This window comes from Odocoileus virginianus, chromosome 17 (genome assembly GCF_023699985.2).
Source record: "Odocoileus virginianus isolate 20LAN1187 ecotype Illinois chromosome 17, Ovbor_1.2, whole genome shotgun sequence".
NCBI classification, from domain to species: Eukaryota; Metazoa; Chordata; class Mammalia; order Artiodactyla; family Cervidae; genus Odocoileus; species Odocoileus virginianus.
The window spans coordinates 41,778,033-41,796,231 of NC_069690.1; the positions used below are offsets into that span (position 1 = coordinate 41,778,033).

Genomic DNA, 18,199 nt, shown 5'->3' on the forward strand with positions numbered 1-18,199 from the left:
AGGAAATTATCAATAAATAATACAAAAGCATTTCCTTGAATCAAAGAATATACCCAGGGTTCACTAGGCACCAATAGAATATGAAAAAAAAAAAAAGACCTAGTAAGAGTGGTGACAGAGAAGATTCTAAAAGCTTCTGGAGGGGAAAAAAGCATATATAAAGAATTAGGAATAAGAATAGTACCATATTAGGATGGAACAAGAGGATGAGATGGTTAAATAGCATCACCAACTCAATGGACATGAGTTTGAGTAAACTCCGGGAAATAGTGAAGGGAGGGGATGCCTGGTGTGCTGCAGTCCACGGGGTCACAAAGAGTCAGATATGACTTAGCAACTGAACAACAAGAAAACCATATTACTTAAATAGTAATATTGGAAGTTCAAGATGGATGTCTTCCCAAAGGGAGTAGATATATGTATATGTATAGCTGATCCAAGCTATGTGCAGTAGAAGCTAACACAACATTCTAAAGCAATTATGCTCCAAAAAAATTAACTTAAAAAACTTTTTTAAAAGGTGGATGCCTTCAAAATTCTGAGGGAGAACAATTTTTAAACTCTAGTTTTATGATATCAAACAAATGGTAATGCATGAGAATGGAGTAAAGACACTTTTATGAACATTAAATCTCGGAAAATTTACCTCCTTGGCATTTTTTCTTGGGAAGCTACTAGAGGATGTGCTCCATCAAAGAAAGGAATATAATCAAGAAAGATGATGACATGGGATCAAACACAGAAAAGAAGTAACAGAATTTCCAGGATAATAAAGTAGGTGGTAAGCCTTGAGAGCATCTGAGGTCCAGGTTAGTTTGATGGAGAACTCTGGGGCTTCCAGAATGTGTGTGGGGGTGAATATAACTGATGTGGAAAATTGTACTGAGAGCCATTTTATGAAGCATTAAGAGTTATGGAACGACCATCATTGTTTTGAAGAAAAAGAAGCAAATTTTAAAATGAGGCATTTCATAACCTGGGAAAAACAAAACTGCTCAAGAAGAAAATGTTATTCTTGGTTCCACAGTGAACCATGTTGCCCAGTATTAATACTGAAAATAATATAACATGGATTCAGACAAAAATCATGATATAACTGTAGTGACATGATGGACAGAGCAAGGAAGGTGAAAGAGCCAAAATTCTCATCATCCATAATAAGAAGCAATAGATAATGTACAGAACTGATGAAAACAGTTATAGCAGTCCATAAATATTATTTACAAAGATGGAGGTATGGATCAGAAAAATATCTCTAAACATTGAAAGTGTTTGCTTTTGGGGAGAGGGTGGCTTGGGGAGGAGAAAAAAATTCCTGGTTTTTATTATAAGTCTTTGAGCATTATTTGATTTCCTGAACTATGTGTGTATATCGCTTTGACAAAAATAAAGAGAATTACAGTGCAACATATAAAAAATTTATGGATAGTGCAGTACAGCAGGAAGTTATGAGCTAGGAATGAAAATTTAAAAACTATATTGATTACTTATACTGTGATCTTGGGTAAATCATATAACTCTTGAGTCTCCACTTTCTTATCTATTTGTTATGGGACTTTGGTTATTTCTAAGGGTTCTTCCAACAATAAGTTTCTAATTCCAAAATAACAAAGTATTTTTCTAGGAACGGCAAACAAAGAGAAACTTTTCTCTATGTTTTAATGGTATACTATATATACTTTTGTTCACTTTGCTGGGGTCTCCCTACCATTGTTCTGTTGATGTTAAAATGGCACTAGCGTGGGGATCCTCTCGTACCTGTGAGGCTAGTCTCCGCATGGCCTCCTCCTGCCGCCTGCGCATTTCTGGAGTTCCTGGGCAGCTTCCACTGGTGATGGAAGAGTGGGCTGACGGTGGCTGTGTGAGTGGCAGCTCTCTGTTGGCATCCACATCTGGATTAAAAAGATGAGATGTTTGCATCAGATCATCGTAAAACTCTGAACTGATTGAAGACTGGCTAAATTCAATGTGTTGCACAATCCTGCAGTTCTACTCTTTCTTTTTTTTTTTTTCAGTTCTACTCTTAGGTGTGTACCCAAGAGAATTAAAAATGTATGTCCATGAAAAAACTTGTACACAAGTGCTCAAAGAAGCAAGATTCATATCAGCTCCAAAGTGGAAACACCCCAAATGTCCATCAACTGATGAACTGATAAAATGTGGTTCAGCCCCACAAGGGAAGGTTACTTGACAATAAAAAGAAATAAAATACCAACACATGCAAAACAACATGCAACATGGATAACCCGTGGAAATGTTACACTCATTCAAAGAAGCCAGTTGCAAAAGGTCATATAACATATGATTCTATTTATGTGAAATGCCCGGAATAGGAACATCCACAGGAGACAAAAAAGCAGATGAGTGGTCACCTAGGGGTGGAAATAGGGACTTAGCAGGGAAATGAAGGCAGACTGCTAATGGGCATGGGATTTCTTTTAGGGGGGGATGAAAACATTCTAAGATTACGGTGATTGCTTTACAACTCAGTGAATACACTAAAATGCACTGAACTGAACAATTTAAATGGGTGAATTACAGGGTTAGGTGAATTGTAGCTTAATAAACCTGTTTTTAAAAATTCCATTTATTCATGTTATTTAGGTAATATCTTAACTACTACATGGACTACATTTGTGAATACAGATAATATTTTAACAAGCGGTACAAAATAAGTAGGCTGTTACCCAATGGTCAACAGCTATTGAAAAGGAGGAAGAACATGGAAAATGGTTTTCATGTAGCTCCCTAACAGGAGGACTGAATTGAGACCTCTTCCATCCAACTGGCCATTGCCTAGCGTCCTGAATACACTATAGGAGGGGAGGTGTGGGAGTCGGCAGTGAAAGACCACTGAAGAAACAGTGGGTTCAGCGACTGCCAGTGTATCATGCCTGTTGTTCACTCCCATGTTCCATTCCGTTTCCCTTTATCTGGTACTTGATTTTGTGGGTAATTATGGTCTTCTGCCTTCCGGCTGTTCCCTTCTGGAGATGCCCTCCTTTCTGTTTGGGTGTCTTTACTTCCCGCTTGGTATTCAGAGAACAGGAGAAAACAAGTGAATCGGGAAGAGCCACCGGTGTGCACAGCAAATTGGCAAAACGGACTTCTGGAATGAGCAGGGTGGGGAGAGGAGGAGCTACCCACCGCACAGCTGTTTGGGGGCACGGCAGCTGTTGGCAAATATCAAATCCAAACAGTAACTACACTGAGACTCTAGGGACAGAATAGAGTCTTGTGTTAGACAGAACTTCCCTAACGACTGTACTGAGTATCTTTGCAGTTCATGTGATAATACCCCAATTATACAACAGGTCCACTTTCACAAAATGTTTTTGTTCTTAGAAGAGTGTATGTGTTGAGGGGTGGGTGATGATGGTGGTGGTAGAGACTGACGGGGGAGTAAGGTTTGGGAAGGGGTGTAGGTGGAAAACAGGATGACAGGCTAGTGCCTGCTTGACAGCTTTTCTGTGCCTTCCCAGGGAAATGACAAGGAGGGGGCGGCTGGGGGGCTGGGTGTCTGTGGGGGAAGGACAGAGCCAGGCAATGCAGTGCTGCAGGCTAGACTGCTCACATCTTCCAGAGCAGTGCTACTCAGCGTGGAGGAGGCGGAGACAGAAAAAAGAACGACATAGGATGCAGAGATGAAGGCCAGGAGTTCCAATAACGTTTCACCTATTTTCATCATTACTACAACTACATCACTGACTCAGGGCTGGGAAGGCCAGTGAGATTCCGAATACACCTATCAAAGTTTAATGTAAATTAAACTGTAAAAACTGAACTCAATTCTCTCTCTACAGACATCATCCTTATTCACTAATGAAAAAAATTCTGCTACTGCCAGTGACATTTCCAGTGCTGGCTCCTATAGTAAAAGATTGATGCTGAAAAACAGCTTGTTCTTTATTCTATTTTTTTCCTCAAAGAAATACCTTTAAACTGGTTAATATATATTCAATTCATATCTGTTTACAGAAATAACAGAAATATAAAATAGAAACATACAGATCACCGATTTTTTAAAAGTAGTATTTTTGAGCCCCAATACTTGAAAAGTTTTAACCAAAACCTCATGAGGATAATAATACAAGAAAGACAAAATATGTGCCCTCAAAACTAGAAAATTTAATGAGAGAGACAGTTCTAAAACAAACTGATGTTACATTTTATTATTAATCATTTGCATGGCAGAAAATGAAAATTTTATAGAAGTGTGTAGTTTTGGGGTAATTCCAAGAGTTGATTTTGTTGTTCAGTTAATATTTAAATACCAGTAAATGACGTCAACCACTTATTCCCGACCCTTCTTAAGGAGTAGGGTTTGGTTTGAATATCAAAGATGACAACAAAAATTACTACATCAAAGATTACAACAAGGCAGTGCTGGTTCTGTGCAATTCTGATAAATACATAGCCACACACTCTATCCCTTTAACACCTGTTCAAGTTGTGAAAGTTAACTATCAGGCCAAATCTCCAATCTAACATGTGGACATTTATCACATGAATGGGAGTGTTCTGGTATTTTTAGAGTTTCTCTGGAGGTAAAAGGCAATGGATGTTAGAGAATAACTTGATGAACTACCTTTAGAGAACCTCTGCTTGGGGAGCACATGGTTGTTTTCTATTAACTCCTGCTCTCCCAGGCTTAGAGGGGGCACTCCTAGGTACTTTTGCTTTCAGAGAAACCAGATCTTCTTGCCCTTGAGCCATGATTCTACCATTCTGTTATCTGCCACAGTGACATATAGGGGAGTCAGAGAGACGATCACCTCTCTGGTTTTCTTCCTGACACAGTCAAATAGTTAACCTCTTGGATAACTCAGATAAGTAGTAGTCTGGTGTAATATGTACACACATTAAGGAAAATACTGAAATAGGACTTCCCTGGTGGTACGGCAGGTAAGAACCAGCCTGCCAATGCAGGGGACATGGGATCAATCTCTTGTCCAGGAAGATTTCACATGCCAGAGAGCAACTAAGCCCGTGCACCACAACTACTGATGCCCGCATGCCTAGAGGCCATGCGCTGCAACAAGAGAAGCATCTGCAATGAGAAGTTCTTGAACTGCAACAAAGCGCAGCCCCTGCCTGCCACAGCTAGTGAAAGTCTGCGCAAAGCAATGAAGATCCAGCTCAAAAAAATAAATTAAAAAAATAAAGATTAAAAATTAAAAACTTGTGTACTAACATAGTAAAAAAAAATTATACCAAAAAAAAAAAAAAAAGGGAAAAAAATAAGAAAACACTGGAATAGGTATGGCAAGTTACATTTAACCATGAAGACATCTTCTTAGAATCACAGAATTGTAGCACAGGAATGAATCTTAAAGATCACCAAATCCTACTGATGCATTTTATGGTGACAAAACTGAGGTCTAAAGAATTACAGTAAGATTCTCAAGGTTACAAAGTATTGTCAATTTGAGCACTGGGACTCAATCTGTGGACTCTTGACTCCTCTGACATTCTGTCAATCTACCTCAGAAAAGCTTCATCCAGAAACTAAGCATGATATGGCTCTTAAGACATGAATTCTTCTGTACTAATTCTTACTACACCCAGGCAAACAGGGACTCTTGATTCAACTGGTTTTCTTTCTAGACACTAGTTCTTCTACATGTCAGATTATCTGTAAGTTTACCAGAGGCGATCTGCTTACATTAATTAATGTCAACAGAAGCCAGGATATTTGGGGAGTGCTCAGTGAGTTTCTCTTGAGTTCCCACAGCACTGTGCTAGACTCTGTAGCTACTATGACCTCAAAACAATCATTTCTAGTGGTTGCTGTCTGGAAATCTATGATGAGCTAGATTACTCATTTGGGCTAGCAGAGCAATAGTTTCTTTTTGTTCTCTTATAACTAGCAGAAGCCAGGTAGACACACTCAAACAGTTAACCTCTTGGATGACTCAGATAAGTAGTAGTCTGATGTGATATGTAAGCACGCTAAGGAAAATACTGGAATAGGTATGAACAGTTACTTTTAAACATGAAGACATCTTAGAATCACATAGGAGTGTGATTTTAGCATAGGAATCAATCTTAAAGATCATCTAATTTGTGGTTCTCTACATATACTATGTATAAGAATACCCATACATTTCCTTTTAGCTCCTCAACTCAAGGGAGTTCCAGGCATAAACAGAGGGGAGCACAGCAAAATGGATGAGACTGGCCTCTGAAACCAGACTGCTTAGGCACAAATTCTAGTTTCACTCTTTACTGGCTGTGAAACCTGGGAGGCTTACTTAACCTCTCTGAGCCTCAAACCACTTATCTGTGAAAGGCAGATAACAGGAACTACCTCACTTGAGTTGCTGAGAGGACTGGATGAACTAATATTTGTTAAACTCTTAGAGAGCACCTGGCACTAAGGACCATGTAAGTATTTTAAAAACAAACAAGATTCTGACGGTGATTGTTAAACTGCACCCTGCCTGTGATTAAAGAAGCATGAATATATAATGAGATCTCAGCATCTCTTCACAAGGAAGCAGGAGAAACTCTTCAAGGACACAACGAAATTCACACCCAAGCAGCGCAACAGACACCAATCGCAAGGAAATGGAGGCTGCAAACAGGCTGTGCCAGAAAGGCTGGGCACAGGCTGAGCAAAAGCTGACAGCAATGGATGCAAACAGCTCTAACAGGCAATAGCTGTAGTCATCACCCAAAGGACGGGTCAGCCAGCCAGTCAGGAGAGCAGACTCATATATTCATCTGAGAGAAAGGGTTTTTCTGTTACACTCGGGTGATTGTCGGCTATATGGGCTAAATGTCAGCAGAGTATTACATTCTTTCTCCCAACTCTGAGCTGAAGATCCTCACATGCAAATCAGGTTTTGCAGATCAGAAAATGAAAGGATCTGAGACTTAATATAAAGATGAAAAGAAATTTCAGAGCCATGTAGCAGAGAGTTCTTTAAAAAAAAGGGGGGTACTTACGTTTGGGGGAGGCATGTGGGCTGTCAGAGGCGATCTGTCTCATCCGTGTTCCATGGCAGCTGAGGGCCACCAGTCTGGAGATGATGGCGGTTTTGCCGAACCCAATGTTTCCCACGATCACGACTCCCTGGTTCACGCTGGCGTTTGCACTTTGAAGCTGAGCATCTATTTCATGGAAAACCCAATCCCGACCAACGAACACTGACTCCGTAGTGATGCTGGGCACTTCAAAGAGCAGGGGCTTCAGGGAGATATCAGGAGGTCTGTAAGGTGCAAAGCGGACTGGAAGGAACAATAAGAGAACAGGGGACTCAGGCCAAACTGTCAACACTGAGAGAAATGAGCAAAAAAGCACTATGGTTTACAAGACCATTGAGAGTTACACTGTGAGGGTATTCTGCGTTATTCAGAAAATAAGAAAACTCTGAATTTTGGTTCTGCACAGAGAGGCAATGATACATGAGCTAGAGCTACTTGCGACTGCAGCTGGCAGAACACAAACATGGTTAAAACAGCAGTAACTTATGTTATAGTCAGAAAGTCAGTGTGATACTCAAAATGATTTAACAATGGGGCTGGCCCAGGTGCTGGCAATTATGGGACAGTAGGAAAAACGCAGGGTCCCTCAAGCCTCTCCTTGGCCCGGGGATAACCTTTAAAATGCTGGATTGCGGGGATATGTAGGGTTGGAGTCTCTGGAGAGGCTGGGGTGTGGCAGGGAATCCAGATGGCTGACAGCATTAGTTCTTTACCAACCTGCAAGGTCATATTTCAGTATTTAACCACCAATACGACTACACTACTACACATCGGTCCCATGGAAAGCAATGTGAAGAGAACTGTCTGTTTCTTTAAAAACACTAGTAAAAAACAGTGATTCCTTTAAGGTCATGATGATATTTAAAGAAAAAAATAGCAAGCATATTAAGGGAAGTAAAAGTTCTGATGGTGTAAAAGGTTTTCAGTATGTTAAGTGGTCAAGAAAGCAGAAACTCAACTTCCACTTAACATCTCTGCACCTGTACCGCTTGTATTCATGCCAATTAAAAAAGATTTCTGGCTTCTACACACATGTACTGGGGCCAAATCCCTATTGCTTTCCTCAAGACTCTTCTCTGTGCTTATGCAGTTGTGAGATGTGGTAAGCGCCAAGCATGAGCTCTATGTGCAATGGTTCTCTAAAAACTCGTAATATGACTTCGTCTCAATGATCAACCTCCCAATAATACTGATGGTAAAAAGAAGTCCTGCCTGACCTCTCATATCTGAGTTAAATGTCTTCTTAATTGTTTTAAGAATAGTTCTAAATGTACCATTAACTTCAGATATGCAGATGACACCACCCTTATGGCAGAAAGTGAAGAGGAATTAAGGAGCCTCTTGATGAAGGTGAAAGAGAAGAGTGAAAAAGCTGGCTTAAAATCAACATTCAAAAAACAAAGATCATGGCATCCAGTCCCATCACTTAATGGCAAATAGATGGGGAAACAATGGAAACAGTGACAGACTTTATTTTCTTGGGCTCCAAAATCACTGTGGACGGTGACTGCAGCCATGGAATTAAAAGACGCTTGCTCCTTGGAAGAAAATCAGTGACAAATCTAGAGAGCATATTAAAAAGCAGAGAGAGACATTACTTTGCCTACAAAGGTCCATCAAGTCAAAGCTATGGTTTTTCCAGTAGTCATGTATGGATGTGAGAGCTGGACAATAAAAAAAGGCTGAGTGCTGAAGAATTGATGCTTTTGAACTGTGGTGTTGGAGAAGACTCTTGAGAATCCCCTGGACAGCAAGGAGATCAAACCAGTCCATTCTAAAGGAAATCAATCCTGAATATTCACTGGAAGGATTGAAGCTGAAGCTCCAATACTTTGGCCACCTGATGTGAAGAGTTGACTCATTGGAAAAGATGCTGATGCTAGGAAAGGTTGAAGGCAGGAGGAGAAGGGGACATCAGAGGGTGAGATGGTAGGATGGCATCACCGACTCAATGGACATGAATTTGGGCAAACTCCAGGAGATGGTTAAGAACAGGGAAGCCTGGCATGCTGCAATCTATGGTAGTGCAGAGAGTCAGACATAACTGAGCAACTGAACAAGATGTATCATTTATTTTTATATTATTATTTATTTTTAAAAATTTCATTTCTGTATTGTTACCCTTAGCACAGTACCTTGACACACAGTAGGTGCTCAATAAATGCTTACTAAAAGATTTATTTTAAAACAAAGCATTACATTCTAACCCCATATTATATTTTGGAGAATAAATGTCAGAGGTGGGAAGGGGATGAGACGGGAGAAAGGAAATCATAAAAGTGGAAATTAGGTCTACTTATACTGCTTATATTATTCTAGAACATACTTAAACCATTCCAACATCTTAATATAGAACCTGGAGATGGCAGCTTACTTGAGAAAAACACACACATGTAAATACTCTCATTTAAAACTATTGCAAAGCCATTTGAATGATAACTGAGCATTTTAAAAAAGGTTAATTCCAAAACTAGTACAAAAGTTAAAAATATAAAGTCAAACTCTAATAATAGAAGCAAATAGTTTCCTATGTCAGTTTTAAAATGTCCCCAATTTTCACTTAAAAAAAGAAAAGGCTGTGGAGATATAGATACATGGTTACATATATAATTACAGAATTAGGTGAAAATTAGACTTTGACTTGCTAAAAATATTCTTAACTCTAGTGTCTTACAGTTAAATAGATTCTACTTTATTTTTCAATTTTACTTTTCTTAAATATTATTTTATTGAGCTATAATTCACATACTGTAACATTCATCCTTTTAAAGTATGTAAACCAGTGGTTTTTTAGTACATTCACAAAATTGCACAACCTTTTTTAGGAATCTTTAATTCCTAAAGATTTTCATCATTGTCCAAAGAAAACCACTTACCCATTAGCTGTCACTCTCTAGTCTCCATTTCCCTAGCCCCTGGCAACCAAAAACTTTCTGTCTTTACAAGGTTGCCTATTTGAGACCTTTCACATATATATTACCATACGATAGCCTTTGGCATCTGGCTTCTTGCACTTAGCATGTTTTTGAGGTTCATCCTTTTACAAGACCTTTTAGAACTAACACCCAAAAAAGATGTCCTTTTCATTATAGGGGACTGGAATGCAAAAGTAGGAAGTCAAGAAACACCTGGAGTAACAGGCAAATTTGGCCTTGGAGTACGGAATGAAGCAGGGCAAAGGCTAATAGAGTTTTGCCAAGAGAACGGACTGGTCATAGCAAACACCCTCTTCCAACAACACAAGAGAAAACTCTACATATGCACATCACCAGATGGTCAATACTGAAATCAGATTGATTATATTCTTTGCAGTCAAAGATGGAGAAGCTCTATACAATCAGCAAAAACAAGACCAGGAGCTGACTGTGGCTCAGATCATGAACTCCTTATTGCCAAATTCAGACTTAAACTGAAGAAAGTAGGGATAACCACTAGACCATTCAGGTATGACCTAAATCAAATCCCTTATGACTATACAGTAGAAGTGAGAAATAGATTTAAGGGACTAGATCTGATAGACAGAGAGCCTGAAGAACTATGGATGGAGGTTTGTGACACTGTACAGGAGACAGGGATCAAGACCATCACCATGGAAAAGAAATGCAAAAAGGCAAAATGGTTCTCTGAGGAGGCCTTACAAATAGCTGTGAAAAGAAGAGAAGTGAAAAGCAAAGGAGAAAAGGAAAGATATTCCCATTTGAATGCAGAGTTCCAAAGAATAGCCAGGAGAGATAAGAAAGCCTTCCTCAGTGATCAGTGAAAAGAAATAGAGGAAAACAACAGAATGGGGAAAGACTAGAGATCTCTTCAACAAAATTAGAGATACCAACGGAACATTTCAGGCAAAGATGGGTTTGATAAAGGACAGAAATGGTTTGGACCTAACAGAAGCAGCAGATATTAAGAAGAGGTGGCAAGAATACACAGAAGAACTGTATAGAAAAGATCTTCACGACCCAGATAATCACAATGGTGTGATCACTCACCTAGAGCCAGACATCCTGGAATGTGAAGTCAAGTGGGCCTTAGACATCACTACGAACAAAGCTAGTGGAGGTGATGGAATTCCAGTTGAGCTATTTCAAATCCTGAAAGATGATGTTGTGAAAGTGCTGCACTCAATATGCCAGCAAATTTGGAAAACTCAGCAGTGGCCACAGGACTGGAAAAGGTCAGTTTTCATTCCAATCCCTAAGAAAGGCAATCCCAAAGAATGCTCAAACTACTGCACAATTGTGCTCATCTCACACGCTAGTAAAGTAATGCTCAAAATTCTCGAAGTCAGGCTTCAGCAATACATGAACCGTGAACTTCCAGATGTTCAAGCTGGTTTTAGAAAAGGCAGAGGAACCAGAGACCAAATTGCCAATATACACTGGATCATTGAAAAAGCAAGAGAGTTTCAGAAAAACATCTATTTCTGCTTTATTGACTATGCCAAAGCCTTCGACTGTGTGGATCACAATAAACTGTGGAAAATTCTGCAAGAGATGGGAATACCAGACCACCTGACCTGCCTCTTGAAAAACCTATATGCAGGTCAGGAAGCAACAGTTAGAACTGGACATGGAACAACAGACTGGTTCCAAATAGGAAAAGGAGTATGTCAAGGCTGTATATTGCCACCCTGCTTATTTAACTTATATGCAGAGTAGATCATGAGAAATGCTGGGCTGGAAGAAGCACAAGCTGGAATCAAGAGTGCCAGGAGAAATATCAATAACCTCAAATATGCAGATGACACCACCCTTATGGCAGAGAATGAAGAAAAAGCCTCTTGATGAAAGTGAAAGAGGAGAGTGAAAAAGTTGGCTTAAAGCTTAACATTCAGAAAACTAAGATCATGGCATCTGGTCACATCACCTCATGGGAAATAGATGGGGAGACAGTGGAAACAGTGTCAGACTTAATTTTGGGGGGCTCCAAAATCACTGCAGATGGTGACTGCAGCCATGAAATTAAAAGACGCTTACTCCTTGGAAGGAAAGTTATGACCAACCTAGACAGCATATTAAAAAGCAGAGACAAGCTCGGGCCTGGTGCACTGGGAAGACCCAGAGGGATCGGGTGGAGAGGGAGGTGGGAGGGGGGACCGGGATGGGGAATACATGTAAATCCATGGCTAATTCATTTCAATGTATGACAAAACCCACTGCAATGATGTAAAGTAATTAGCCTCCAACTAATAAAAATAAATGGAAAAAAAAAATAAAAAGCAGAGACATTACTTTGCCACCAAAGGTCTGTCTGGTCAAGGCTATGGTTTTTCCAGTGGTCATGTATGGATGTGAGAGTTGGACGGTGAAGGAAGCTGAGTGCCGAAAAATTGATGCTTTTGAACTGTGGTGTTGGAGAAGACTCTTGAGAGTCCCTTGGACTGCAAGGAGATCCAACCAGTCCATCCTGAAGGAGATCACTCCTGGGTGTTCATTGGAAGGACTGATGCTGAAGCTGAAACTCCAGTACTTTGGCCACCTCATGCAAAGAATTGACTCATTGGAAAAGACCCTGATGCTGGGAAAGATTGAGGGCAGGAGGAGAAGGGGACGACAGAGGATGAGATGGCTGGATGGTATCGCCGACTGCATGGGCTTGAGTTTGAGTAAACTCAGGGAGGTGGTGATGAACAGGGAGGCCTGGCGTGCTGCGGTTCACAGGGTCACAAAGAGTCGGACACAACTGAGCGATTGAACTGAACTGAGGTTTATCCATGCTGTAACATGTATCAGTACTTTGTTCTTTTATTGCTGAACAATATTCCATTATATGGGTATATCACATTTTGTTTATCCATTTATCATCTGACAAACATTTGGGCTGTTTCCACTTTTTGGCTATTATGAATCATGCTGCTGTGAACATTCATGTACAGGTTTTTGTACACGTGTTTTCAGTTCTCTTGGGTATATTTCCAGGAGCAGTACGGCTGAAAGTACTGCTGGGTCATATGGAAACTCTATATGTTTTAGCTTCTTGAGAGACTGCCAAACTGTTCTATTTTAGTTTTGTTATTTTTTATGGAAGTAATACATATTCACTACAGAAAATTTAGGAATAGCAGATAAACAGAATAATAATTTAACTCCCACTAGCCAGAGAGAAACACAATTCACTTTTTTCCTGAGTTTTGTCTGTACCAATAGATACTTATTTTTAAAACAAAAATTGTACTATAGATACTGTTTCATAACCTGCTTTTCTCGCTTTGCGTAGCAATTCCAAAGTTCTGAAAAAGTGGATTCTGTCAGACTCGCCAGCTTAACGGTTGCTTCAGTGGGAGGACTGATCCTCGGAGCTCCTCACACCATCCTTTCCAATTATGTCACTCGACAGCAGGGGGCTGTTCACCATGCAAGGGGTTTCCTGGGTAGCTGAGTGCCCTTGGTGGGCAGACACTCACACAGACCTGCTGAGCTCTGGCTGAGCAATCACAGGACTCCCAGAGAAGAAGGAGAGAACAGAAGATCAATTGGCTTGATACGAGTCCAAGAAGAGATCTCAGGTCATAAACAGCTGGTTTCAGAACTAGAATCAAAACCCAATTCTTTTTTTTTTTTTTAAATATTGTAAATTAACTCATATATATAGAATCTAGAAAAATGGTACTGATGAACCTATTTGTAGGGCAGGAGTAGAGACACAGACATAGAGGATGGACTTGCGGACATGGGGGATGGGGAAGGGAAGGGGAGGGAGGGATGGACTGGGAGAGGAGCACCGCCATGTGCCCACTAGCATGTGTAAAACAGATAGCTAAGGGGAGGCTGCTGTTTGGCACAGAGACCTCAGCCTGCTGCTCTGTGATGACCTGGAGGGGTGGGGCTGGGGAGTGAGACTGGAGGCTCAAGAGGGAGGAGACATATGTATACATATGGCTGATTCACACTGGTATACAGCAGAAACTAACACTGAAAAACAATTATACTCCCACTAAAAAGAATTGGTAAATAAAGGAAAAAACTCCTAATACTGACTCCAAAATCCACGTTTTTTTTTTTTTTGTTTTATACTAGGTTGTTTCTCTATAGCACATCAGTATTAAATTTGAAATCTGGTCATCAGTTACATCACTGACAACCAGAACAGAGCAGACTTGGCTGACTGGCTAGGCTAGCTTCTTTCTCCTTCACCTCATATAGGGAATCACCTATATGCTTCCCTTTAGAAATGGCATGATTGGCCAGAGAGAGACAGGAGAGCTTCTGAGACACTCAGGTGTTTTCTAGACTAACAGACTTATCTGTTCAGGTCTACGATTACTTAACATTTTGTCTCAAAAGGGGCTTTCACTGATATGACCGATGCCGATTTATAATACGGGGTAAGTACAGACTCAACTTCAATGCTGAAGTTTCTGAGAAAAATTCTATTAAGATAACTTGTTCTCATGTTGACGTAATCTCTCATCATATTTTATTCTACTGAGAAAGCTTTGACATTTTGAAAAGTTATTTTAAAAAATTTCTAAAAATGTAATCAATTCACAAAAGCCTCAAGGGAAGAACAGACAAAATTAACCCAGCACCATATGGTAAAACAACTGTAGACACCAAGAACAGCCCAGAAATGATTTCTGTACGTCAGAATTTAAGGCTTTTGTCAGATCAATATGATAAAAGAAAGTCACACTCTCTATGTACCAACAATAAATTTAGGGCATATGAACAAGAAGGCGCTTTGGCCTGCGCTGTGGGACTCGGAGGTAATGAATACTTTCTGTGGCGTTCATCTTCCTAAATAAATGTTTCTTTGTTTAGGAGATCAGCTGGCTTCCAAGAGATTTTCTAAAGCAGAAACCACTGAAATAATCCAATGAGAAAGGGCCACTGCAACTGTAGTTGAGCCAAGGGAAAAAAAATAAGCTAAACCATACATTTAGCAACAAATTCAGTTCTCTAAGCCCTGGTACCCAAGAAGTGGCTGTCCCAGGGCAGCAAGAGAGCAGGAAGATCATCCCATGCTTCTCAAAACATTCCCAAGTATACTGACATCTGGAATTTACTTTGAAATTTGTAAAAAAAGAAAATTATGTGTGGTTGAAGAGAAGGGCAGAATGGATAGATATGTGATAGAAATAAAAAAACATTAATGACATAATCAAGGCAAGTATATGAGTGTTTATTGTGAAACTGTCTTTTTTGGGGTATATCTGAAAATTTTGCTAATAATATGTTGAATGAAAAAGCACCAAAAGGAAAAACATTCCAATGGAGTACACAAATACAAGAAGTTTTGGAAAGCAGTTTTTCTTTTCTTTTTAAGAAATGTAATAACCACTCAAGACTCAGATCTGTGTGTACATCTCTTCAATGCAAATGAGGCTTTCGACAGACAAATGAAAGCTCTCTAGGAAACGGTCTCTGTGAGACCATCAATATGAATAATCATGCATCTAGACTTACAGAGAAAACGGACCTTTCTTTAGCTAGAGCAAAGAGTAAACATTTAAAAAACAAACAAAAGTGCATTAGGGCTAATAGACCGGCTTGTCCCAATGCAAATATAAACAGCTGCAGCCAGGGGAAAAGGGGAAAGGGAAGTGGGGGCGAAAGAGCTCTAACTGGATTTAAACTAAAGCATATTTACTCATGGAAAACAACCACGAAATCATCTGAAAAGAAGTCAGTCATAGGACTGGCAGAAGAAAGGGTCTGTGTCATACAGCCAAGGTCTGGTGCAAACAGGAGTAGGGTTGTGTTTCCTCACATTCTTCCACAATGGCTGTAAAGTCTAGCCTGGAAGCACCTCTGTTCCTCAGAACAAAAAGATAATTTCAGGCTTATTCTCAGGGTTCAGGCTGTGCATGCTATTCTCCATACAGCACAGGAAAAACACATGTGCTTCAGACAAAACCTGGTATCACATCAGCACCCAACATAAGTCAATAAACATGCTAATTTTTTCTTAAGTATGCTTATGAAACCAAGGCAGGGCTCATCTTCCTACTGAGTTTCTGGAAGGCTCACGGTCCCATTTACAAGAGTCAATCTGTTTAGGGTCTGTTGCTTATTTATGGCACTCAAGAAAAGGACTACAGTAGGCAGGTCCTCCTACCCAAGGAAATGGAGTTTTTGCAAAATGTAAAGCAATTTGAAGCAGGTCCTAAAAAACAATCTAAAGATAACAGCTTTAGAAACATTCATTCCAGAATAACTTCTGCTTAAAAAAAAAAATTAAATAAAGCAGAGTCACTTTTGGGGTCAGCAGGGAAACCAAAGCAGGGTGGGTAAAACTGGACTTGGAGCCAGGCTGCTTCAGTTGGTATCCTGTCTCTTTTACTCACTAGCTGTGCAACCTTAGGAAAGTTACTTATCTTCTTGATCTCTCAGTTTTCCTCATCTTTAAATCAGGGATAATCATGACATGGGAGGATTAAAGCAAGTTACTACAAAAGTGTGCCTAGGACAGAGTCTGTTGGTTAACTGCGGTTGTGGGTACCTCTGTCCACACCATCAAGCCAAAAAAGAATCCAGTGTAACCTAATCACCTTCCTCCCACACACATTTATTTAAAACAAAACAATGAAAAGGATATTGAGAACATACGGACTCTCCTAGAGACCTCACCCCTTTGAACTGCTGACTTATATCCCTTCATCCTTTCACCCCCCAACATTAAAAAAAAATTTTTTTTATTGGAATATAACTGCTTTACAATGTTGTGTTAGTTTCTGCTGTAAAACACTGTGAATCAACCATAACAATACATATATCCCCTCCCTTTTGAGTCTCCCTCCCACCCCACCCCCCATTCCACTCATCAAGGTCATCACCAAGCACCGAGCTGAGCTCCCTGTTCTATAGAGCAGTTTCCCACTAGCTATCTATTTCACACATGGTAGTGTTACCATGTATGTCAACTCTACTCTCTCAAATCATCCCTCCCTCTCCTTCCCACCCCAGTGTCCACAAATCTGCTCTCTACATCTACGTCTCTACTCCTGCCCTGCAAATAGGTTCATTAATATCATTTTTCTAGATTTCATATATATGCATTAACACATGACATCTATTTTTCTCTTTCTGACTTATTCACTCTGTGTAACAGGATCTAGGTTCATCCACATAAACTGACTCAATTTTATTCCTTTCTATGGCTGAGTACTATTCCATAGTATATACGTACTACTGAAAAAACCACACTTGCTGTCTTCAGTTCCGTAATAGTAACTCATTCTAGTCTAGATTCCTCCCACATTACTCTGTTGAATTGTTTTGGTTAATGACACTAAAGACGTTCTAACTTTTAAGTCCAGTGAATTATTTTTAGTTTTTATGCTTAACCACAGCTCAGTACTTAATACTTTCAACAAATCCCCACATTTTGAAATATATTCCCTTCTTGGGTTTGACACAGTAACACTTTCTTCTAGTTCTTTTTGGGCCCTCTCTTCCTCTTCTTCAATGATTCTTCTCTTCTGCCTCTCTCTGAAATACTACCAATCTTAGGTTCTATATTTTATTGTTTTTTTCTTCTTCATGATCTTCCTGGGTAATCTCAAAGGAATAGACTAATGGCTTTTACAACTATCTAAGTGGTGATGGCTTATATTTCTCTTCCAGATCCCAGTTCTAAACTCCTGTATAGCATTTTCAGCAACTTATAAGAATTATCTCTGTGGATTTCCAGTAGATGTCTCAAACTTAAAATGTTTAGAACTAAAGTGTGATCTCATTCACCTTAACCTACTCTTTATTTTCCATTCAACATCTCAGTGAATTAAATATTCCCATCTGTCTGGTCTCCCAAGAGAGAAACCTGGGACTCATCAGGACTTCTTCTTTCTGGACCTTTATATCTCATTTGTCATAGGACCTAACAATGATTCTTGAGGAATTTCTTTTAGATATAGTTCCTGTATTCTTTTGCCATTCCACTGCTATTTACAGTGATATAACCTCTGGAGGAGCTTCCAGATCATTCTAAGCCTCAGTTTAATTATCTGTAAAATGGGAATAATAAGAATATCTATTTCATAAGGCTAAATAACAAAATTCACATTAATTTCTTAGTTCAGAACCTAATTAACCCTCAACTGAGTGACATATAGTTCAGATTCTCAACATATCTTGCTTTTCACCATATACTTCAACAAGCTTTTTAAATGAATAACCTTAATATCCCACACATCCTTCCTGTATTTAGCCATCAACTATATGTATCTGATAAAATCATGTCAGTACCTATACTTCTATCCTTCTATCTCATC

At 39.6% G+C, this 18,199-nt stretch overlaps 1 protein-coding gene across 8 annotated transcripts in view; it reads right to left on the reverse strand.

Annotated features, from left to right (window-relative positions):
- TANC2 (tetratricopeptide repeat, ankyrin repeat and coiled-coil containing 2) overlaps window positions 1-18,199 on the reverse strand; it is a 361,529-nt gene that overhangs the window by 85,398 nt on the left and 257,932 nt on the right. For all 8 annotated transcript variants that reach the window (XM_070479550.1, XM_070479549.1, XM_070479548.1 and 5 more), the window contains 2 exons: window positions 6,952-7,233; window positions 1,759-1,892 (listed from right to left, as the gene is read on the reverse strand). In XM_070479550.1, coding sequence (XP_070335651.1) covers window positions 1,759-1,892; window positions 6,952-7,233 — 416 coding nt within the window. The remainder of the gene's footprint in view (window positions 1-1,758; window positions 1,893-6,951; window positions 7,234-18,199) is intronic.